Raw genomic sequence first — 26,091 nt, forward strand, 5'->3', positions numbered from 1 at the left:
ATCGGAGTTTTGGTGACTCACGATTTTCAGTTACCCTTGTTAGTGGGGCGACTTTATATATTCTAAGTAGCGCTTAGAATTTGGGAGGGGTTGTAGACATTCTAAGGTTCGTTTTACACGATCAAACCTTAGGATTGTGCCCCTATGACGTGTATATAGCATTAGCGTCGAGAATTTGCGATAAAATCGTCATTTCGAGCATTTTTAGAGTGTTTTTCTCAAGCCCCCAATTGTAGCTACGGGATTGGGTTGGTGCTATAATGCTTGGCATACGTTTTTATGCATTCATGGTGACATGGATCATGAATAGTTTGAACCGGACTCGTTTAGTGCGAGGTATGTTCGAGTAGTGATTTGCCACTTCTCTTGTAAATGTCGTATTGTGCGACATTGCCATGGTCAAGGTAGTCACATGTTGAAGTGTGCCTTAACCAAAAGCTAGGTGCCTTTCTTTACCCATAATCATATTTAGAAATCTTTTGACTCTCTTGCAACATCGAGATAAACGCATACTTAGCTTAAACCAACGACACTTTATTATGTTCGAAGAAGTCTTTGAAAATTATTTGAAATCCGAGTCCTACTGTGTACAATCCGAGGTGTCCTAAGTAAGTGGACTTATAGAAGGGTTCGTACAGGATTACATGAGTGAATCAAAATACTGTTACGATTTTCGGAATGCTGTCTAAGGATTTGCTGGAAGCCAGGGTGCAGGCGTCAAGATATTACTTGTGCCCGTGTGGCACATGCTTTAGGTTTTTAGGGCCATCATTTCCAGAATTGCGGGAATATAAACCGTTTTCAAATTGACTTAGATTTACTTGGTGTATGTCTGCACAAAGGGTCAAGGTATACTTAGTTCTTTCCCTAGCTCTTTCATTTCCATTTTTAGCCCCCAGTTGCTATTATGTCTTCTCATTAATGATGCTTTCAGATTTCGATTTTAGATGCCCGTGTCATATGTCTGAGTAGGGTGAGCCTTGGTTAAGTGCCAAGTCCTATTGACAATGTCTGATTTTTTTTCAAAGGGGATTCGCAAGCATTTGGATTACCATGAACGGGTGCCCTGAGTTCGAAGGAACGATGGGGCGATGCCGTAGAACAATCCTCTTTATTGCAAGCTTACTGCCTTTACTACTTGTTGGAGATTATGACTGTGTCTAGTGGTGAAAGAAGGTCTTTAAGTGAGTTAGTTCGCTTTAGGGAGGGTCAAGTCGAGTACTTTAGAGGTCATGGACGCTTGCGCTGGCCCCCATTCAATTGAGGCAAATCGATCTTTTGAGTCTTGGCTAAGTGCCTAGGAGTGTGAGTGTCCTTCTGGCAAGGGTACGTGCCCTTATTATTTTTCGATGTGTGCTTATTTTGGCATCTTGATGACTTGGATTCTTCCTTTGACTTAAATTTTTCTTTCGATTTGGATTGCAAGTAATTAAATTTCAATAAGGGACTCTATTTTTTATTCTTGTTATTCTATAGGTTTTAACATTTTCGCAAATTGGTTGGACCGAATCATGGATTACCTACGTATCCGCCTTAAATAGATTTAATTTGGAATCAGGTCTTGCGTAGTTCTTAGCCAGAAAATGGTTTCTTAGGATTCCGATTTTAAACAAGTACGTTCGAGTGGAATCGTAATGTTTGAAATAGGGTGAAATAAGTGAAGTTTATTATTATTTTAATCTGCTGCTTTGCCGTAAGCCAAAAATTTGTTTTATATATTTTTTGAGTACATAATTTTTTTTTTGAGTACATGTATTTTTTGGTGGTACGTATATCTGAATACGTGCTGTACCCCTCCAAGTGTTCGTTATTGTTCCGTGTATGTGCGGATAAAATGACGAGCACTTCTGGACAAAATTTGGCAAGCAAAGAGAATCAACGCCCAGGCTGGGGCGTTAAAGATTCCGGCGCCCAGCTCTGGGCGTTGAAAGTGATTCCTGGGGAGGCTTCTAAATGCTGTTTTTCTTTTGTGCCAATCTTTTTTGTGCGCTAAATGCTTTTTTTTCTTTTTAGACGAACTTTAAAGGCGCTTTGCAAAGTTTCTTTTTATTATTTATTTGTTTTTTTTATGTTAAGTGTAGAATGTACTTTTCATTTGTCTTTTTTTTTTATTCGTGACTCAAGACGGCCTGAAAGATGGGTTGAATGAGATAGGATAATTTGTATAGGTATTAGTTAAGCATGAGGATTGGAAAGGGTAGAAGATCGTAGAACTTTATGTTGTTTTTGTGGTATGATTTGGATTGGTTGACTCAATTCTTTTCCTTCGTTTTACTTAGGTAAATTTCGCACTTGGAGAAGTACGGGCTAAGTATTTCATGGCTCGCTCTTTTCGCTCTCCCTTTTCTCTTTCTCTTTTTTTTTCTTTTTTTGCTTGGGATTTCCCCCCTTTTTTATTTGGGCTAAAAGGTAGATGGATGTGGTCTTTGAGTTACGAGGCGAGACTGAATGAGCCTTGTTTGGTAGGCCTATAGTGGACCTTTAATTTTAGTAGGCCTAGGGTGGACCTTTAAATTGTCTTACTTTGCAAGCGTATTTAGTCGTTTCTTAAAATGTGCAAATAGCGTAGATTCAAAATGTTGTTTTACCTTATTGAAATTTAACGAAAGAATTACATCGAAAATAATTTTTTTTGCTTCTTTTCAGATTCCAGTTTCCGGGATTTAATTGGAAGTTGTGATTTAGACTCGAACTTTCATTATTTTTTCTGATTATAACCCGTGTATGAATACAAGGAGGTGGCCTAGACTCAAAACAATGACGAGGTGTAAGCCTATAATACTTGACCAAGCGACTCTCAGACTTAGGCTAATTGGACCATAACTTTCGTCGGTTGACACTTTAGATTTTAACCCTTGGGTGTTCATTTGTCATGCGCCATTTTGCTTAATGTTGGCAAGGTAGTTAGTTGGGGAGATCGAATTTTCATTTTTGCAAGGCTAGAATCATTAGTGCGGCTTCCTTCTTAGTATGTATTGCTTTACCCCAATGGTAGCCTTATGGCATGCCGATTTGGATATTTTCATGGTTCGTCATGTTGCGTTCATGGAAAATCTTTTAGTCCGTACTTAGGAGTATTTCAAGGAGCGAGTGGCTCGAGAGGACTATGATAGTCGTGACCCAATGTGATCATAAGCCTTGAGGCCATTAATTTTCTTCCGCCAATGGTATTGACACCTTAGGATCACTTTGGGGGTTGTGCGACTATGGAGGAATGATTTTCAGAATGTGACTGTTTCCATTTTGCAAATACTTGAATTACATAATACATTCTTTTCGTTGGTGAGAGAGAGTATTGAGGCCGTAGATTCTTAGCAAGGGAAGACAATTACATATGGGTGCTTATTTAAATGTTAGGAAGAGAGACTCAATATGGTTTGACCTTTTAACTTGCAGAACGACACCAAGCATTAGGACCAATTCTATGTATAAAACAACTAAGGCTTAGGATTTAGATTGTACTTTGGCATAACCTAGTCTAGACTCAGATTTTTTATTTTTTTTATTCAGACATTATTTTTCCTTGAAAACTTTTATTCGAACATCATTTTTGAATACTTTACCCATGTGACATTCAAGGTCATTTAATTAGCATGCTCGGTTTTGGTGCCGAACATTGTCGTCATAGGGGGCCTAATGACGACACAAGGAGTTGTTTGTTTTATAAGTCGTTCTTAGAATCGAGTGCCTTTTCCATACGTCCTCGTAGCAAATTTGTTACGAATTTTTTATTGCTACGTATATTTTATGCGCGGGAACCGAGGCTGCTGTGCCTGGCCAAAAGGCCAAGCAGCAACTTCAGCGCCCAGCAGGGGCATTGAAATAATTGGCGCCCAGCCAGGGGCGCTGAAAATGCGTCCCTGACTGGTACTCGTATTCTGTTCGTCTATTTTTTTCGTACATACGACTTAATTTTGCGTGCTCGCCCAATAACGTCCTTTGCGCGTTATGCAGCGTCGTGGGATCCGTTACAGGCCGTCCTGGGCGTCGCTTATTTTTGTGGCGATCGCCCGGGACTGCGGGACACGTATTTAAGTATAACTCTTTGGCCAATTGGTGTTTATGAATGTTTGGGCAACTTTTAGGGTCGTTGGTTTTCTAGCGTTATTTGTCACACACAATCACAACATAATCATGTAATTCTCTACACATAACTAACATTACAACATGAAGCAAAAATAATATGACACGTAGTTTATGATAGGCTTCTATGGGTAATATTTGCGCCTGGCTTGGTACCGCTTCTATCGTAGATCCAACACATGCCCCGGTCGAGGTAGTGCATTCAACAAACGAATTTCGTCCCAAGAGGCCAATCACGATGTAAGCCAAGGGGGCATGCACCAATGAGAGGGACCTTAGTGGGCGAGCGATTGGGTTTGGGACGGGTGTACTACTAGCGAAAAGTGCCGAGTGGACAACATTCGAAGCTTATGCACCCCCCGGTTGGCGATGGGTATCCTTAGTCCCAACTCCAGAGATAAAACATGCCAAGGGACCCGAGATTCGTTATGCGGTTCAGTCCGTTCACATTAATATGCTGATTTTCAGGTCGTCCCAACTTGATAAGGAAATAAACGCGGAGTAGGATCGTTTCACCCTTCGGCTATTTTGATTACCTACGAGCACGAGTATTTCATTAACGTTCCCTAGTGGAGTCGCCACTGTGAGGGGGTCGAAAAAGCACGAGGCTAATGCGTGACCTCGTCCCTCGTGGGCGTGACGTTGTCAGATCAAGTGTAATTAGATTTCCGGTGAGTTTACACCCAATCGACTAGTAATATAGGAGTCTCCATTCAGTTTTTAACGACAATGAGAAAAACTGACAAAACCCGGTTATCGTGACATAAAGGGAGTGCAATTATGTTCGACCACGACGGCCATAGGTTCGCTTGTGATCCCTGGTGTGGGGATCGCTCAACGTACACCCGCAGGGCAGAGATTGAGAGTTCGGGGGACTGTAACTACCGAGTGGAGTGCTCATCGATAACTCCAGAGGCAGGTTATCCTTACTAGCTCAGCATAAATAATTGAAGGGACATGCGTTTAAACTATTAAACTATTCTGAATTGATTTTAGCAATATGCAACACATAATACTAAATCGATCGTGATTATCTTGTTTAGGTTGATTTAAGGTACCTAGCATGATAGTTCAATTGTCCAAGGTATTATCTTTATTAGGCGTGATAGATCAATCAAATTAATAGTTTAACAATTTTATAAAAGGGTGATGAAAGCGATTAAATCATGCAAAGGGACACATTACGACGCACCCTTGAGAGGTGCGTCACGGTTCTCAGAAAACTAACCACTTGGCTTTGCTATTTCTCCTTTTATTTAACGAATCTCGGGTTTCTGAGCAGTGTTCCAGTTTTTAGGCTTAATTCGTCAGCTACAAGGGACAGGATACGTTCTGTTCAACTTTTGGGTCGATTGCGATAGAACGCAGGATCAATTTCGCAGCGTGAGGCTTAGGCTTAGGGTTGGAGTCAATACTCAGATTATGAATTGTGTGTTGTGTTCTCGTCGGTCTTTAGGCTGTATTTATAGGGAAAAGTGGCGTAGAAAGATAGATTTTCAGGAATATGAATACGAAACGGATTAGGAAAAGAATTCGTCCCAGGTATTTTCGGCGCCCAGCTCTGGGCGTCAAAGATTTTGGCGCTCAGGGCTGGGCGTTGAAAATAGGATCTCGGCAGAATTCTTTGTCAGATTGGACTCTAGAGTACGGAGTCCATTAAGAGACTTAATCCGAGTTATTTGGTGCGTATCAATTTACGACGGAATGCGTCTGGGCCCTTTACGAACTCTAGGTTCGTTATGAGTTTAATTAATACGTTAACTCTTTTATCGAATTGCGATAGGAATAGAATTCCTTTTACAATTTCTATCTCTTTTAGGATTTATCTTGGATTGCAACACCTAATTCTGACAGGTTTCTATCTTTTTATTCTTACTACTTTTAGCAATTACCTTTTACGGCAGCTACTATTTTTAGCAGGTTTCTATAAATAGCAGGTTTGGCTGAAATGAAAAGGGTGATCGAGATTCGTTATTTTATAGGAGATGCGTTGCCAAGTGGAGATTTATGTTCTCATCATCGAACCTTCCCTTTAGGGAATGGGGACAAAAGTAGGTGTCTACACCTACTGCTGGGGCGATTTGGGCTATGCGACGCTCGTGGGCCAGATGAGTCTGGCGGTGCGAGAGTCGGACCCCTGTAGACGTCATTTCGTCATCGCATTGGCGGGGGTGCCGCGCTTGATTGAGGTATGTGCCTCGCTCTTTTTTGCTTTCATGTCTTTATTGGGCCCTTTGATATACATTTTGTTTTACTGTCCATTTTCTTTCTTTTATAGCTTTGGGCCTTTGAGCATTTACCTTGGCTAGCTCCCCGAAAGGGGCAAAGGCCTTTGGAGTACCCTGCTGGTCGTCGTTGGGGCTGGAAGAAAAAGTTGACGGCGCGTCCGCCGCCTGATACCGTGTGGGATCTCATTCAGGATGGGAACCCCGAGCATGTAAAGCACCTTTTCCTTATCTCGTTTCTTATTATTTATTTTTTGGTGTGTGTAGACACCTGTACTTTTTCTCCCCATTCCCGAAAGGGAAGGTTCGATGATGAGAACATAAATCTCCACTTGACAACGCATCTGCTATAAAATAACGAATCTCAATTCCCCTTTTCATTTCACCCAAAACCTGCTATTTATAGAAACCTGCTATTTATGGAAACCTGCTAAAATTAGTAACTGCCGTAATGGGTAGTTGTTAAAAGTGGCAAGTCATAAAAGATAGAAACCTGTCAGAATTAGGTGTTGCACTCCAACATAAATCCTAAATGAGATAGAGATTATGAGAGAATCCTATTCCTAATATGATTCGAAAATAAGAGTCATGTATTAATTAAAATCCTAACGAGCCTAGAGTTCGTAACGGGCCCAGACGCATCCCGTCACAAGGTTAATACGCACTAAAAGACTCGATTAAGTCTCAAACACTCCGGATTCTAGGAATCCGAATCTGACTAAGAAAACAGCCCATATCCTATTTTCAACGCCTGGCGCTAGGCGCCGAAATCTTCGGCGCCCAGGCCTGGGCGCTGAAAATACCTGGGACGTGTTCTTTCCTAATTCTTCGTGGATTAGAGTTCTACAAATCTATCTTTCCACGAACTCTTTTCTATAAATAGGGCCTTAAGTTCGACGTGAAAAAAGACACACAATTATTATTCTGAGTATTGACTCTAAACCCCTAATCCTAAGCCTCACGCTGCAAAACTGATCACCCGTTCTGTCGCAATCGATCCATAAATCGAACAGAACGTATCCTGTCCCATAATTTGAGATTCGTTAAATAAAAGGAGAAATAGAAAAGTCAAAGTGGATAGTTTTCTGAGAACCGTGACGCACCTCTCAAGGGTGCGTCGTAATGTGTCCCTTTTCTATGATTTAATTGCTTTCCTCGCCCTTTTATGAACTGTTAAACTAACTAAATCTGATTGTTCGATTACGCCTAATAAATATGATATTTTTGGGAAATTGGATTATCATGCTAGGTCCCTTAAAGCAATCTAAATCAGATAATCGCGCTCGATCTAGTACTATATGTTGCACATTGTTAAAATCAACTCAGATTAGTTTAATAGTTAACACATGTCCCTTCAATTATTTATGCTGAGCTAGTAAGGATATCCTGCCTCTGGAGTTATCGAAAAGCGAGTACTCCTCTCGGTAGTTACAGTCCCCCGAACCCTCAATCTCTACCTTGCGGGTTTATGTTGAGAGATCCCCACACCAGGGATCACAAGGGAACCTACGGCCGTCGTGGTCAAACATAATTGCACTCCCTTTATGTCACGATAACCGGGTTTTGTCAATTTTTCTCATGGTCGTTAAAAACTGAATGGCGACTCCTATATTATTAGTCAATTGGGTGTAAACTCACAGGAAATCCAATTACACTTGATTTGACAAAAAGAAACGTCACACCCACGAGGGACAAGGTCACGCATTAGCCTCGTGCTTTTTCGACCCCCTCACAGTGGCGACTCCACTGGGGATAGTGAAGGAAATACTTGTGCTTGTAGGTAATCAAAATAGCCGAAGGGTGAAACGATCCTACTCCGCGTTTATTTCCCCATCAAGTTGGGACGACCTGAAAATCAGCATATTAATGTGAATGGACATAACCGCATAACGAATCTTGGCTCCCTTGATGTTTCATCTCGGGAGTTGGGACTAAGGATACCCATCGCCAACCGGGGGGTGCATACGCTTCGAATGTTGTCCACTCGGCACTTTCGCTAGTAGTACACCCGTCCGAAACCCAATTGCTCGCCCACTAGGTCCCTCTCATTGGTGCATGCCCCCTTGGCTTACATCGTGATTGGCCTCTTGGGCGAAATTCGTCTGTTGAAGACACTACCTCGACCGGGGCATGTGTTGGATCTACGATAGAAGCGGTACCAAGCCAGGCGCAAAAACTACCCATAGAAGCCTATCATAAACTACGTGACATATTATTATTGCCTCATGATGGAATGTTAGTTATGTGTAGCGAAATATATGATTGTGTGTGACAAACTATCCTAGAAAAACCAACGACCTTAAAAATTGCCCAAACATTCATAAACCAATTTGCCAAAGAGTTATACCAAAATACGTGTTCCGCAAACCCGAACGATCGCCACAAAAATAAGCGACGCTCGGGATGGCCTGTAACGAACCCCACAAGCGCTGCACAACGCGTAAAGGACGTTATTGGGCAAGGACGCAAAATCGAAGTCGCATAAACAAAAGTAGACGCAAACAGAAAACGAGAACCAGCCAGGGACGCATTTTCAACGCCCCTGGATGGGCGCCATAATTTCTCACGCCCTACGCTGGGCGCTGAAGTTGCTGCTTGGCCTTCTGGTCAGGCACAACAGCCTCGGTGCCCGCGCATAAGGAAAATACGTAGCACAAAAAAAAACGTTCGTAAAAAAATTGCTACGAGAGCTTAAGAAGAAGCACTCGATTCTAGAAGCGACTTAAAAAAAATAAAAAATAAAAACTCTTTGTGTCGTTGTTAGGCCTCCTACGACGACAATGCTCGGCACCAAAACCGAACCTGCCAATAATAATAAATGTCACACGGGCAAAGATTTTCGAAAATATAAAGAGTTCAAATTGCACACATAGTAGTCCAAATATACTAGTCCGACCTAAGGGTAGTCATAAATGTCTAAAAACCGACTCACGAAACAAACTAATGTGTCTCCTACTACACAACAATAATGCAGGGCCCCTGAATACCTACCCGTGATAGCCATCAAAGAGCGCGATGGAAGAAGCATATCCCGAACATCTATACCTAGAGGTCGCACAAACCCAAGAGATGCATGCTCTGGAACACGACCCTCTACGTTCTCAAAGGCCACTCGCCTCAAAGAACCCTGCTATGCCAAAAACGCTCCCCAACTCACATGCTTTCGGGCTATTGTTTGGGTTAGAAAAGAAAAGAGCGAGGAATGAAACAGAAATTATGGCATTAGCCCTTCAAGACGAATTGTTCGATCCTACTAAGTTAATCGCTCCATCACCCTCAAAAGATGACCAAATCCAACGAGGGTGGCGCAAGACTTTCAAATGGACTAATGCTCGTGGGATGAAGTTCAAGATATCTGCGGGAGAGGGTCCGATGTACGAAGAATTAGAGTCTGAATCCGAGTCTGACTCCGAGTCCGAACCTAGCAAAATTGTAACCCCTCCCAAAAATAGTTTAGACCCGGAAATATCTACTCCGGGAGATCTTTTTGATGTAATGCTTCATGACTTTAATAAGATAAACAAAACTTTTGAGTATATGCCGCTTAAAAATCCGAGTAATAATGCAGAATGTCTCGCCACTAATGAGCACGAAAAAGAGCCAGAAGAGGAATATACCGAATTAATAAAAGCTGTAAATGAACAAGAACTCAAAACTCCTATAATTGAGGACACCGAATCGGTAAATATTGGAACAGAAGAAAATCCTAAAATCATTAAAATTGGCCTCACCTTAACTCCCACTGAAAAGGCCGATCTAATCTCCACTTTGCGGGAATTCGAGGGTGTCTTTGCTTGGTCCTACAAAGACATGCCAGGAATAGATCGAGAAATCGCTGAGCATAAAATTCCGCTAGATCCCAAAATGACACCAGCAAAACAAAAGCTACGGCGGCTCAAACCAGAGATAGCCTTGAAAATAAAAGAAGAAGTCACTAAACAATTAGACGCCGGCTTCATAAAAGTCTCCAACTACCCAGAATGGGTGGCCAATATTGTCCCCGTAGCTAAAAAAGATGGACGAGTGCGAATGTGCGTAGACTTTCGAGACCTCAACAAAGCCAGTCCCAAAGATGACTTCCCTCTACCTCACATTGACATACTAGTAGACAACACCGCAGAACACGTGCTTCTCTCCTTTATGGACGGGTACGCCGGATATAACCAAATACTTATGGCAGAAGAAGACATGGAAAAAACAACCTTCATTACCCCTTGGGGTACATATTGTTACACTGTAATGCCTTTTGGTTTGAAAAACGCGGGGGCCACCTATCAAAGAACAGCCACCATGTTACTCCATGACATGATACACAAAGAAATCGAGGTCTATGTGGACGACATGATCGTCAAATCTAAAGACCGGCACGGTCACCTCCCGGCACTTAGAAAGTTCTTCACCCGAATCTTGAAATATAACATGAGACTAAATCCACAAAAATGTGTGTTCGGGGTAACCTCTAGAAAATTGCTAGGATATGTTGTTAGTACGCGAGGAATCGAGATTGACCCATCCAAGATCAAAGCCATTACCGAAATGCCCCCACCGAAAACTGAAAAACAGATAAGGGGCTTCCTAGGAAAGCTGCAATACATTAGTAGGTTCATTTCCAATCTTACTATGACTTGCGAGCCAATATTCAAAAAATTAAGAAAAGAAGAAAAAGCCGAATGGGATGAACAATGCCAAATTGCCTTCGATAAAATCAAAGAATATCTAAGAAAACCACCCGTCCTTTCCCCGCCTTTGCCCGGAACCCCTTTACGCCTATACCTAACCGTCACGGATACTGCAGCGGGAGCTATGCTCTCACAGTGTGTACATGGATCCGAGCGAGCTATTTACTACTTGAGCAAGAAGTTCATACAGTACGAGACGAGATACACAGAACTTGAGAAAACCTGCCTCGCCCTCGTCTGGGCATCCAAAAAACTCAGACATTACCTATTGGCCCACACTGTTCATATAGTGTCACAACTAGACCCCTTAAAATATATGTTCGAAAACCCCGCCCTAAATGGTCGCCTGTCCAGGTGGCTAGTCATGCTCTCAGAATTCGACCTAAAATTCATGCCAGAAAAAACAATCAAAGGAAGAGCGGTAGCCGAGTTCCTGGCCGAGCATGCCACGAATGAGGAAACCACGGAAGCTTACCTCCTCCCTGACGAGGAACTTCTGATGATACGAGACGACAATTGGACACTATACTTCGATGGCGCGTCCAATCAAAAGGGATGCGGCGTCGGAGTTCTCCTAGTCAGTCCCGAAGGGGCCCATATACCAATTTCCGTCAAACTTGACTTCGAGGCCACAAACAACGCCGCCGAATATGAAGCCTGCATAGTTGGGCTAGAGGCCGCAGTTAGCCTTGGAGTGAAGCATCTACAAGTCTTCGGGGATTCTTCCCTAATAATCAACCATATATCCAAAAGATGGAAGGTCCGAAGCACTAGTCTCTCGAAATATCAAGCTCACTTAGACCAAATAGTCGAGCAATTCGAAAAAATCGAGTATACGTACTTACCAAGAGACGAAAACCAATTTGCGGATGCACTAGCAAAGCTAGCTTCAATGCTCAACATCCCGAATGAATGGGACGGAATGACCCTTCGGGTCGAACGAAGGAAAGAGCCGGCTTATTGTTGTGCCATAGACTCCGAACCTGAAAACACCGAAAAAGAACCATGGTATACGGACATCCTTCGTTACAAAACAAGTGGGGAATTCCCCCCCAAACACCTCCCCGCGAGCACAAAAGGCCCTACGCCTCCTCGCTTCACAATATAGCATAATTCTGGGGGAACTGTACAAATACACGCCGAATAAAATCAAGTTACTTTGTGTCCACCAAAACCAAGCCCAAAGACTAATGGAAGAATACCATAACGGCGTGTGCGGACCTCATATGAACGGAAAAATGCTATCCCGAAAAATATCCCGCTCAGGGTACTATTGGACCACTATGGAAACCGATTGCCATCACTTTGTAAAAACTTGCCCAAAATGCCAAATCTTCAGTAACCTTAACCACTTGCCTCCCTCAGAACTATACACCTTCACTTCTCCATGGCCCTTTTCCACCTGGGGTATAGATATAATCGGCAAGGTAACACCAACAGGCATAGGGGGACACGAGTACGTTTTAGTCGCAATTGATTACTTCACTAAATGGGTAGACGCAGTCTCCTATGCAAAATTAACGGCCAAACATGTCGCTCGATTCCTAGAAAAGAACATATTCTGTCGATACGGGGTTCCACATGAAATCATAAGTGACCAAGGTTCCCACTTTAGGGCCGAAGTCCAAGACCTGCTCGAAAAATATCATGTCAAACATCATAAATCCTCTCCCTATAGGCCGCAAATGAACGGCGCGGTAGAGGCGGCCAATAAAAATATTAAAGTCATAATCGAAAAAATGGCCGAAAATTATAAGGATTGGCCCAACAAATTACACTTCGCATTATGGGTTCGATATCCGCACCTCCATTGGAGTAACGCCCTACTCCTTGGTATACGGAATGGAAGCAGTTCAACCGATCGAGTTGGAAATTCCCTCCCTCCGGATCGTCCTAGAAAGCAAGCTGCCCGAGGCCGATTGGGTTCAAGCTAGGTACGACGAGCTCGTCCTTTTAGACGAACGGAGGTTGAGAGCTTTACATAACGTGCAAGTGTATCAAAAGCGCATCAAGAGGTAATTCAACAAAAGAGTCAAACCTCGAAATATCAAAGAAGGTGATTTTGTGTTAAAAGAAGTCCGCGCACCTACTACGGACCCTCTAGGAAAATTCCGGCCTAATTGGACCGGACCATATTTTGTAAAGACCATCCTACCTGGCGGAGCAGTCCAACTAGCCGACATAGATGGAGCGGAATTCGCTAACCTCACGAATTTAGACCAATTGAAAAAGTACTATGTTTAATAAAATTCAGTCCGGAGTTAAGGCATCTAATAAAACACATTAAGACTCATAAGCAAGCATTCTGCGCATTACTCTAAGCAAACGGCTTAAAACTCACTAAAGTAGAAAGGACGAAGGACAAAGTTTCAGCGCCCAGGACTGGGCGCCTTTATTTTTAACGCCCAGGCCTGGGCGCCGATATTTCCTACGCCCGAATATGGGCGTCATTCTCTCTTGCCACCTATCCTCCCGCTTCTGCAAGTGTTCGTACTCCTTTTTTCGGATCATCAAAAGAACCACGAACACTTGGGGGGGTAGCAGATGTGTAATGAACGCCCCTTTCAAAAATTTCAAAAAATCATAGCTAGAACTACGCGCGACCTGATTCTGACAAGATACGTAGGCAATCCTTATCAAGGATTCGGTCCAATAAAAATTAAAAAATACTAAAGTCATGGAGCACATCAAGACAAAAGGATATTACAAAGGGCACTATACCCCAACCCATGCACGGGCAAGGCCAAAAAGAATGAAAACAAAGACACAAGAATTTTCAGGAACAAGCCCAACAAAGGAGTATGGCACGAGTCGGCAAAAAACGAAAAATAGTGAACATGCATATGTAATACCCCAAGTAGTCGGCTAGTCTAAAAATATGTGTGCACTCTTGTATGAACTCATTTTTTTTATATGGAATTCTTTCTCTTTTTGAAATTCGTCGTTGGTTTAGAAAACTAGTATTGTTATAATATATTGAGGCAAAGCCCATGGAAGGCTCAAAACATTCTTGCACCCAAAATTCTCAAAAAATAAAATACATATACCTGCGGAATACAAGAATGAATATATACAAAACAGGAGGCAAGCCTAAGACTCGTCATCGGCTTCATGTCTCCAAGCCTCGTCGGTCCATCCACTCCACTCCCCGTGGTATGAGGACCCCCAGCCAGAATCACCCCAAAAATGAGGCTGTGGCTGCAACTCGGGGCTAGGCTCTCGAGCCACCGACACAGAACGTCGCCTACGCTCCGGCTCGGACCTCTCCCCGGAAGAACTCGCCCCCACATCGGAACGGCGATGCCGTAGGGGCGAGTGCCGTGCCCTCTCTCTCTCTCCTCACGACCGCGTCCCCCACCCGAGGGACCTGCGTCGTCGGCCCCGGCTCGTCCAGCCCCCGTCTGCAAAAACAAAAAGGAGGGTGAGTAACTGAAAGCCAAACAAAAGGTACAGATCAAAAGAAAAAAAAAGAGGGCACATTACCCGAGTGGAGTGGGGGCTCCTGCAAGAAAGTGCAGATCGGGCCCGAACCAACGCGGACTTCAACCGGTTGAACACCCCCACCACCGCGTTGGCCGTACGGGCCGGAACCTGAAACAGGAATGTTAGTAACAAAATATATAAGAAGAGTGCACAAATAAAAGGTGCATACCGCCTGTACTCCCTCAAGGAGCGGAGCATGGAAAACCCGGTCTTCCGGGACAGTCTCCACAATCTCGGATCCACTCTCTCCGGTATACGAGATCCGAGCATCGGGAAGCACCCATCCCCCTAACGAAGGGTCAGGATACTCCTGCACAAAAAACAGTAAACATAAACACATAGGCACGAGCATGAAAACCCTAACAAAAAAAAATCAGTACAAAAAGAGAAAGCAACTCACAACGCCAGGCTCCGGGAGACGAAGAGAATCCTGGATAAACTGATAATAGCTAGCTCCCGCTATCACCAACTCCGTCGCCGGCACGCCAGTCCTCGAGTGGACCCTCCACGACTCGCCTATCGAACGAGTAGACAGCATGGTCGCAGGCGGAGGCTTAGGCACCGAAAAAACCCCGACCGTCTGCATACGTACCCGCTCTCCCAGGTACCAGACGGGGTCGCGGCGGCCAACGAACAAGACCCGCATCTGGCTCAGGGAATAACTATCCCTGACCGAAGCATAAGTACCCCTAAAGGAGAGCCATGGGGTCCAAACCACCTGTTTTGTACAGACACGGTCAGATCTCGCACATAGAAAATAAAAGAAAAATGACGAAATACGAGATAGAGGATAAGATTCTGCACGTGCTCAGGGCTCCCGTCCCGAATGAGATCCCACACGGTATCGGGCGGTGGACGCGCAGTCAGCTTCTTCTTCCAACCCCAACGACGACCGGCAGGGTACTCCAAAGGCCTCTGCCCCTTTCGGGGAGCCAGCCAAGGCAAGTGCTCAAAAGCCCACAGCTATAAAAGGAAAAGACAATAATACGTCAAAAAAGGGGTCCCGGTAAAAACGAGAAAACGAAAGAAAGGCTAGGCACATACCTCGATCAAACGCGGCACTCCCGCCAATGTAATGACAAAGTGACGTCTACACGGGTCCGAGTCGCGCACCGCCAAACTCATCTGGCCGACGAGCGTCGCATAGCCCAAATCGCCCCAGCAATAGTCACCCAGCGTAGACACGTCCTCCACCATGCCTATCCACCTTGGGTCAAAGGTGTCAGTCGGACCCGATAGAAAAGTGGAAGTAATGAAATGGAGGTAGAACAGTCGGGCCTGTCTCGAAGACGACTCCTCCACCCCATGCTCCAGGGCCCACATCAGGTCAGCAAAAGGTATCCCACGGGGCTGGTACAAAGGCAATCTCATGCCCATCCACGAGCCCAGGAGCCTGGTACCCTCAGCAACGGTCGGCGGTGGGCCATCCGACCCCAGGCGAACGGGGTTCCCTGTAAAGGTCAAGCCCGTCAAAGTCGTGTAGTCCTCAGGAGTGATCGTCATCTCACCCCAAGGAAAATGGAAAGTATTGGTGGTATCCCACCATCACCTCATGAACGACCGCAGAAAGGACAGGAAGATGTTAAGCCGCAGTATCTCCCAGGAAGTCTCGACCACCGTAAACAGTGAGCTCGCCCTCACCAAAGCCTGGGCGTCCGAGCTCAGGAAACCAAAAACAGTCTCGCTCGTCGCTGCACCGTAGCCGCGAACCGTAGTTTCCCTCCTCGCGTGAAGGCGGGTAGTCACGTGGTGCTCTAGGTCGTAGTGCAGGTCCCGACCGTCGTAGAACTCAGGGCCCACCCATAGGGGTCCCGCACCAGTAGACTAACGCGTCATGCCACGCTCCTCGTGGCCACCAGAAGGAGGTAACAACTCGTCAGACATGCTGATCAACGATACAACAAGTCATTATACCTTTAAACAAAATTGGCACTCACACCAATCGCTAAAAGAGTGCATTCCACTCATAAAATGGAGTCATACAATTTTTGTTCCCTAAAAACATGATACTAAGTTCATATTGAGCAAAAATTCCCTAAGTAAAAAATTATTAACTCCAACAACATCAAAAATCTTCCATAATTTGTCATTCATGAATTACGAGGAACGCAAGCAATATACCAAAAACACCTACATTGTAAGAAAACACTAGAGTCGTAGGTATACTTGGGGGCTAGTATAAACATGCCCAAATTCAACAAGAATCAACATACTTGCGAAAATTAACATGCACAAACTAATTAACATGTTATGTAGAACACTTCCAACTATCTAATTGAAGGAAAGGGGCACAAAATCAAAAACCCCCAAATCAATTTCATGCACAAAAAACTTGACCAAAAATACTGAAATTAATAAAAAGGCTCAAAATTACTGAAAATTACTTACATTGGGAAGATTAGGGAGTGACTTGGAGTAGAATTCGCAAAGAAAAGTGAAGAAACGAGCAAAAAATCAGTTGGAAGAGGTGAGGAGTTTGAGCGAAAATGGTGGAAATGGGAAAGGAAGGAGACGGTCCGCGTATTTAAAGACCAGTCTCCCCTTCGCATTTTCAACGCCCAGCTTGCGCAATCCCTATTTGTGTAAAATATCCGTTATCTTGATATTTCTTTCCCAAAAACGGTATTTTGCAATATCGTTAACAAAAATATACATAGTGTGGACCCACTTATAGGACGCAACTAATCGGGAAATATTACGACCCACCAACAGGTTGTAATCACAAAAGCCCTTCTACATAGGCAAAATGAAAAGCAAGAAATTCAAAATGGGCTCGCCCACCCTCAGCGGGCGGGGGCTGCGTCACTAGCCGCGCGGATCCTCAGTTTTCGAAAAATAGAATCTTCAAAAAACAAAATGAAACAGGCTCGCCATCTTTAGCCGGCGGGGTCTTCGTCACAAAACCGCGTAGGTCCTTATTTTCAAAATTTCAAAACAGATTCGTCCACTTCATCGGACGGGGTGTCCACCCTTAGCGGACATGCTCGCCATCTTTAGCCGGCGGGGTCTGCGTCACTAACCGGGCAGGTTCTTAGTCGCTGCAGCGATAACTTTTTTTTTGGTTTTCCTTTTTTCCAAAAAAGAACGATGTGAGTAGCTTTTGGTTTTCCGTTTTTTTCCAAAAAAGAACGATGTGAGTAGCTTTCCCTTTTTTCAAAGATTGGTTTTCCGTTTTTTCCAAAAAGAACGATGTGAGTAGCTTTCCTTTTTTTCCTTTAATTTAAAAGAATGGTTTTCCGTTTTTTCCAAAAAAGAACGATGTGCTGGATTTTCCTTCGTTTTACGTCCCATAAAAACAAGGGGGTTTTCTCGTTTAGCTAACCCTGAAAATGAGAATCTTTAAAAACATTTTTACCTCGTGATTGGGCTTGGCCAGGCCCAATTACACTTTATAGCTTTGATTTCGAAAACATCTGTAGCTACTCCCAATGACAAAGTGAGAGAGTTTCTACGCACCTTTAGATCCTTCCAATGACAAAGTGAGGAAGTTTCTATACTATCCGTTGACAAATCCCAATGACACGTGAGGGATATGTCGACACTTCAAGTGATGACCCTTAAGTCAAATGTTATCACTCGGGGGTTCGTGAGACCCTCGCAAAACAGGTCACATACACCATGGCTTGTGTGGCGCACTCCGTCCAGTACTTTGACCATCGTCTCATCCCGAGACTCAGTCAAAGTGGGGGCTAACTATAGACACCTACTTTTGTCCCTATTCCCGAAAGGGAAGGTTCGATGATGAGAACATAAATCTCCACTTGACAACGCATCTCCTATAAAATAACGAATCTCAATTCCCCTTGTCATTTCACCCAAAACCTGCTATTTATAGAAACCTGCTATTTATGGAAACCTGCTAAAAATAGTAACTGCCGTAATGGGTAGTTGTTAAAAGTGGCAAGTCATAAAAGATAGAAACCTGTCAGAATTAGGTGTTGCACTCCAACATAAATCCTAAATGAGATAGAGATTATGAGAGAATCCTATTCCTAATATGATTCGAAAATAAGAGTCACGTATTAATTAAAATCCTAACGAGCCTAGAGTTCGTAACGGGCTCAGACGCATCCCGTCACAAGGTTTGTTAGGTTATGATACATATGACAATTCATAAATCATGCGGAAAAACCATAAAGCCAGGAAAGCATATTATTTACACATAATCATTTAGCATAGAATAGATGCATACATGTTGTAGCGTGCCTTCCCTAGCTGCGCCTGAACCGAACAAGAACAAGTCTTTAGGACTCCAAATGTCGTCCCTCCGTAGATAGTCCACAGTACGTCCAGATCCGCCTCAAGTTAGACCAACTAGAATCGCCCTTAAGGTGCTTGGGAATTTCGGTTATTATTGCAAGTGTATGGCTGATTTTATTTCAAAAACTTACCCTTTGAATACTTCAATCGTACCCATAAATTGTGACCCTAGGCACTTATTTATAGGAGTATGGAAAAGGAATTGTAATCCTACTAGGATGTGGATTTGCTAATTAGAACTTTATTAGGACTCTAAATAACAAAGCAAATCTAATAGGATTAGGATTTTAATCTTTGCACAAATCCTAATAGGATTAGGAGTTCCCGCATAACCATCGCACAAGCCGTACACCCACGCAGGCCTTGCGGCCCACAACAGGCGCACAGCCCACGCTGCTGTGCTGCGCGCGCGCGCCCTTGGCTGGGCCTGGCCTTGCGCTGGGCCTGGTCGAGGCGTGCGTTGATGCGTGCGGCTCGCTGGGCGATGGCCTGGCTTCATGCTGGGCCTTCGTCTAGAGGGCCTCGTCCGATGCTAATTCGTACGATACACTTCCGATTAAATTTCCGATTCCGATAATATTTCCGATTCTGACAATATTTCCGTTTCCGGCAATATTTCCGATTCCGGCAATATTTCCATTTCCGATAATATTTTCCGATACGTACCATGTTTCCGTTTCCGGCAACATCTACGACTTGGATAATATTTATATTTCCGATACGATCCATATTTCCGTTTCCGGCAATATCATCGTTTCCGGAGTATTCATTTCTTGCTTGTGACGATCTCAGCTCCCACTGAAACCAAGATCCGTCGATTCCGAATATCCATAGATAGAGTATTTAATGCCATTAAATACTTGATCCGTTTACGTACTATTTGTGTGACCCTACGGGTTCAGTCAAGAGTAAGTTGTGGATTAATATCATTAATTCCACTTGAACTGAAGCGGCCTCTAGCTAGGCATTCAGCTCACTTGATCTCACTGAATTTATTAACTTGTTAATTAATACTGAACCACATTTATTAGACTTAACATAGAATGCATACTTGGACCAAGGGCATTATTTCCTTCAGTCTCCCACTTGTCCTTAGGGACAAGTGTGCATTTCCTAATTCCTTTGTCGCTTGATGCTTGCTCTTGAACATAAGGTAAGAGGTGTCATCCTTATTATGTCCAGAGGTGTTTCTCGGTTTCAGAGTTCAACTGATCAAATAAGCAGATAATCATAGCCTATGATTCATCTGAGCACGGCCATGCATTTCACAGTTTCTAGCTCTCCGAGTGGCCTTGTACAACTTTTAAGCATCTCATCCCGATTTATGGGAGGACAATCCCAATCTTGTGATCTTGAGATTAGACTTCGTTTGATAGGTGATTACCTGAGCGTTGCCTTTATAGCCTCCTTTTACGGTGCGACTGTTGGTCAACGTCAAAGCAACCAGTTCTCAAACAAGTAATCTCAAATCACTCAGATATTGAGGATTTAGTGTCTAATAATTTTAATGAAATTTACTTATGACAGATTTTCATCTCTTACAGTAAAGTTTCATAGGTCTGTCCGATACTAGTCTTCCCAAAGTAAGTATCTATGCAAATTATTATGACATTGCCATGTCCACATAGTTCAAGAAACAGAACTACTAGTCATCTTGCATTCTAGTCGTCTAACGTTTTCTATGCGTCCATTTTATAGAAAACTCCGACCAGGGACCATTTTCAACTTTTGACATTCAAGTTCACTTGATAGACATTTCTTAGTCACAGGACTGGTCCTGACAATCTATCTTGAATATTTCGTCAAATTTGAAGGGACTCATCATTTAATACTAAACCAAGATTAAATGGAATATGAAAATACATTTCATATATAATAAATGTTCAACCCCAATGTTTTACAACCATGGGCATCAAACCCATCTTTAAAACAGTTCATGGAATTCAAAGCTATGCTTGATTTCCAGTGCTACAATGTGAGTGTTGCTTTTAACTTGTTGCATAGGTTTAGTTATCATGCTTTGCCAATCTTAATATCCTTTTCATCGAATGTTCTTCGAGACATGATGATAAGATCTTTTGAGTATGTTTATTTTGTGATCTAGTCTTTCTTGCTACATTAGTGGTTCTACGCATTTTGCAATGAAGAACTATTAAGTCAGCAGACATGTGATCCAGCCAAGTTCAGTGAAGAACTTTTTAATGTAAACAACTCAGTTTTATTGCTTCTTAGGCAATAAGTACTTCTACTTCAACTGTATAGGTTGCTAGTGATGCTTTGGTTTGGATTTACTTATCCAAGCAGTTCACGGATATGTGGAAGACTTTCCTGCTGTATCTTAGAACATAGAAATTAATATTTAATTTCCCACGCAACAACTCATGGTCTCCAATCCATGTTGCCATTTCAAAACACGATGCTCTATAGCTCGTCCTTATCAATGGTTAACTCCAAAGGGTCTTGCTTGATCCTTTGCCAGTGTTTATGCGTGTAGCATCAATATTTAGCATATCTTTATTTCCTTGAATCAAGAACTATTCCTATGTACCTTTTCAAGTACCATAAGTATTCTTGATCTCAATCTAGTTGATCTTAACTTAGATCAATAGAGATTGGTATATGTTCGTCATGCCTAAAGTCATACGATACGTTTTTGGCGATCCTCATATTATATCATACATGATAAATTCTTTTGCAGAATAATTCCCAATTGAATTCTATTCATGTAACTTTAGCTCATCTAGTTTCAGTAGATACTAAATCCAGCTAAATTCTTTGACATATAATATAGGTTAAGAATTTTACTTAGATCCTTTGATGTTTAACTTAGTAAATGCTTATACATAGTTCAAACATTCTTTACTTTTATTCACATGGGTCGAATATCTCCAATGGAGTCTTTCGTGTTTGATTTAGTAAATGTCATTACTTAATCCAAAACATTAATATAAGATCTTTGTAAATAGATCTTAATACCCAGTATGTACTAAGTTTCGCCTTGGTCCATCATTGATGAATAATTTCAAATCTAAGTCATTAGCATTTGAATGTTATTTCACAATAGAGAGATATGTGTGTGATACACACAGGACCAATTAAGTTTTTATGTACTCCCACTAAACTTCTTATATATCTATAAGAATCATGTACATTTTATGAAACTAAAATACTTATTAGCTTCACTAAAATACATTTCTAATTCCCAATTGCTTGCTTAAATCTGTACTTAGATTTCATAAGCTAGCTTTCTTTTTCAAGCATTTATTTGGATCCACAAATCCTATGACATACCATGTACATAGTTTATTCCAAAATTTTGTTGAAGAATTGTTTTGTCATCCAATTGCCATATGTACCAATATGCAATCATTGCTTGATTTATAGACTTGAGCATTATGATTATGCATGAGGTTTCAACACAATCCACGCCGTGAATTTTCTTGTAACCTTTAGCAACTAATCTAGCTTTGTGTGTGAACACAATTTCATGTTTGATGGTTTTTATCCTTAAAACAAACTTGCAACCCATAGGTGTGAAACTATTCTTGCAAATCAACAAAATTTCAATTTTGTCATCAAAACATTGAGTATGTTTTATGGCCTCTAACCATTTAAAACATTTGAGTCTATATATGGCCTCTAACCATTTTAGGGAATCTGGGTTTCGTCATAGCTTTCTTACAAGTCACAAACTCATTAATCTACATAATGGTTTGACTGCAAGTTGTAGGTTTCTTCACTATCTAATAGAAGAATTGCATAGCTTCAGTGACCTGAACTCCGTGTTTCTTCACTATCTAATAGAAGAATCTCATAGTTTCAGTGACTTGAACTCTATGCCTACTTGGGTATAGAACATCAAACAATAGAATATCAATAGCCACTTGAAAGTCCTTTGAATATTTTGTTCTCCTTGAAGCACTCTTAAAGTCTTCTAAGAGATGTCTATTCTTTAAAGCCACTTCTAAAGTCCTTAAGAATAAGTGTTCAGATTTTCTGAAGAACTTCGAAAAGCCTCCGGAATGTCCGTTTTATGTTTGTTGTTCGCCTCGAATACTTTCGAGGTCTATTTTCTCCCACTTGTCATTTTGGAAACGAATCTCCAAAAGGACATCATTTCGAGCAAACAAACATTATGTTCTAAAAAATTCGTGGTAGAAACAATACCCTTGTGTCTCATTTGAATAAATCACAATGAAACATATATCTATATTTGGGCCTTAGTTTGTCGAATGACAAACACTAAGCTCCCACTGGGTTTTGCAACTCTCTAGATATATTTTATGAAAAGTTATTCTGAAATTACTTTTCAATAGCTTTGACGAATTTGGTTTAGTTTGGTGGTAGTTGAGCATTTTGTTTTAGAAATTATAGGAAAAGTCTTTATGATGCATCATTAATCGAATCAAGTACTAATTGACTTCGATTATTCCAACTAAGATATGCCATATCTTATGGACCTAGATTGTGAAATTACAACACACAATCATTGATGATCATATTTTGTCTCAAGTAATCATCAACATGATCTAACTTAGATCTTTATGATTTCTTGCCAAGTGGATTTTATACTTCTTAATCTTTGAACTAGCCAAACAGATTCAACTTATATCACATTTGAGTAAATAAACCTATATTCACTCAAATCCATGTGAAATAATAAAGTCATAAAATCTTTCTTTAGCTTTGAACTCTATTGTCTAGGCGTTCTAACAATAGTTCATATCTTTTGTTACTTTCAACAAGTAAGACTAGTTGTCTTAAATTGATTTAGAAATCAATGAACTTTCAATAGTCCATCAAAATAGAGCTTTTGAATGTTAACTTATTGATATGGTCTAAGCAACAATGCCAAAGATTAGTGGAACTCAAATCAAGGGGTTGATTTGAACCTAGTAAAGTTCTTTAAAGAGTTGTTTGTTTTAATCAAGCATATTGACTCAACCCGTAAATGACCATTTTATTCAAATAAACAAACAAACAAGCATTGTTTTTGTTCTTCTGAATGTGAGTCTTTCTGTGTTTGAAGCAGAAATTAAGGTATGCTGATTATAGAACAAAATAGCCATTAAGTTCCAGCCTTGAAAGGACTTAAAACAAACTAGATGACCCTACAACTAATGCAGCATTGCCATGCTTCATTTCCCACTTGTAGGTCATTAGTGTAGCCTAGCTTCCATTGTTTGAGTTATTACCGAAGTAAGAATCCAAGCGGTATATGATACCAAGGAAGTTTGATTGCTAGGTCACTTCTCTTTAAACATAAACTTATAGGTAGAAACGGAATCGTAAATTCCTTTCATTTGTTCCTTGTTTTCCTATTTCTTGTACCCTTTCTTATAGTCCTAAGAATTGAATTCTATAGTGTTGACGTTTATACTTTGTTAGACATGTCCAATGTCATTCCAACAGAGTTCTTACCATTTTATTTATGTTGAATATTCTGTTTCAACTAGATGATCTTACCAGAAGCTTCTAAAGTTCTCTAAGCATCAATCTATTCGAATGTCTAGGGACTAGACTCATTCGAGAATTAAATGGACAAAGATATTAGGTTGTTAACCATTGGTAAAGCTGAGTGTTTAAACTCAATGCTTTATGATCTCAAAACTACATTGTATTTTGAATTCACAAGCACCAATCGGTTTGCCATTCGACTTTGATACTCGAAAACAACCATAAAAGTCGCTAAAAGAAACGTACATTTTAAATCGCTCATTTTCTCTCATTTCCGTGAATCGTTCTTGAATTCACTACCAATCGAGGAAATTTACTGTTACCTTTCTAAAAGGATTTATTGCAGTGCAAGATATTTAATTATAAATAATAATTAAAACATACATTGAAGCATGCAAAGTCTAAACATTTATCATGAATAATAACTTGAAAATGAAAGCAATCATGCAATTTAAACAAGTCATTAGCATTTTATTCGAATTATGTGTTCCGGCAGGTGTGAATAAAATGATTTCAAGACCCTAAAACCATTGAAGAATTAAGCACAGTTTGTCGACTCAATCCTAAAACATTTTAGGTAAGCAAAAACCTTTTGCTAATAGTCTAGAAACTATTCTTGGTTGATAGGCACGTCTAAGAACTTATTAGGTAAACCTATCGATTTTGCCACGACATAAAAGGACTCCTTACTTATATCGTTGAGTTTCACACAAACTAACATGTACTCACAATTATTTGTGTACCTTGCCCCTTTAGGACCAATAAGCAACACCTCGCTGAGCGAAAACTATTACTAGATTGATGTAAAGGATATCCAAGCAAGTGTATATTTTGGCATGGCACCTTTTAACTCAATTTTTAAGTTTGGAACTTAAGGCTCTTACTATGTTGGTTAGATTTTAAGTGAACTAAAATCCTTAATCATGCAACATAATCAAGCTTTGATCTCATGCATTTTAAGACATATTTAAAAGCAATAAATAACTTAAAACATGCATAAGATAAATGTGATCTAGTATGGCCCGACTTCATCTTGAAGCTTTAACTTCAAAGTCCGTCTTGAAAATCTCCGTGGGAGGCACCATTTTCTTCAAATAGGATAAGCTATAATTAAAACTAATTACAACTATTTGATGGTACGCATACCATATTTGAATTGAAAAACAATTTTGGTTCTTTAGACCAATTACATTCAAATTAATGGTACGCAGACCATATTTTCTATCCTATTTGGGCCATACTATTCACTTCATAACCTGCAAAACAGTACATATACAATATATACCATTCACCCATTCATTAACATGAATGGCCCACATAGCTGGTTAGTAAAACACATTATGCATCACATAAACATTTGCAGCAATTAATCAAGGGCACCAATAATCTACAAATTATTCAGTCCTTATTAATTCTAATCAAGTTGTTTTAACCTTAAAGATTTGTAGACCTAATCAAGAGTTTATGACTAAAAAGGGCTCCCACTTAAACCAATAAATTAATATGCTTTACTAATTTTAAACATAAAAATGTATTTCTAGTCTAAACGGAAACATACAAATTTAATTAAAATTTAAAGCTCATATAAATTTATAATTGAATCCAAAAATTTAATTTAATTTCAGTCGTATTTAAATTAATTCATGATTTTAATTTTAGTAAAATAATTAGAATAAAATAAAATTTATTATAATTACAGTATTCAAAATTAAAATCCAAGAAAATAATTTAAATTATTAATTTTAAAATTAATTAAAATTACGTAAACTGAAAATTTCAAAATTAAAATTTCAAAACGATCTAATCGCAACGCAACAACCCCACGCGTCGCACGCCCATGGGCCACACGCACACAGCCATCGCTGGCCATGTGCGCGCAGCCCATGCGCTGCGTCGCATCGCTG

The 26,091-nt window shown here is 41.1% G+C and overlaps 1 protein-coding gene across 1 annotated transcript; it reads right to left on the bottom strand.

Moving 5' to 3' along the window:
• Window positions 1-6,305: 6,305 nt before the first annotated feature.
• On the bottom strand, window positions 6,306-16,034 carry LOC130465544 (uncharacterized). Its single transcript, XM_056834344.1, has 3 exons — window positions 15,515-16,034; window positions 15,251-15,433; window positions 6,306-6,476 (listed from the first exon to the last, which is right to left on the bottom strand). Exons 1-3 carry the CDS (start codon window positions 15,971-15,973, stop codon window positions 6,306-6,308), a joined length of 813 nt encoding a protein of 270 aa, XP_056690322.1. The 5' UTR covers window positions 15,974-16,034.
• Window positions 16,035-26,091: the final 10,057 nt, after the last annotated feature.

This window comes from Spinacia oleracea, chromosome 1 (genome assembly GCF_020520425.1).
Source record: "Spinacia oleracea cultivar Varoflay chromosome 1, BTI_SOV_V1, whole genome shotgun sequence".
Classification (NCBI taxonomy): Eukaryota; Viridiplantae; Streptophyta; class Magnoliopsida; order Caryophyllales; family Amaranthaceae; genus Spinacia; species Spinacia oleracea.

Excerpts from the sequence above, each read along its gene's own strand:
- LOC130465544 (XM_056834344.1), bottom strand. The coding sequence starts at position 15,973 with ATGACGATCACTCCTGAGGACTACACGACTTTGACGGGCTTGACCTTT. Across the intron at positions 15,434-15,514 it reads GAGTGCCGCGTTTGATCGAG|CTGTGGGCTTTTGAGCACTT; the intron begins GTATGTGCCTAG and ends TTCCTTTTATAG. Across the intron at positions 6,477-15,250 it reads AGAATCTTATCCTCTATCTC|GCGGCGGACGCGCCGTCAAC; the intron begins GTATTTCGTCAT and ends ACACGGTATCAG.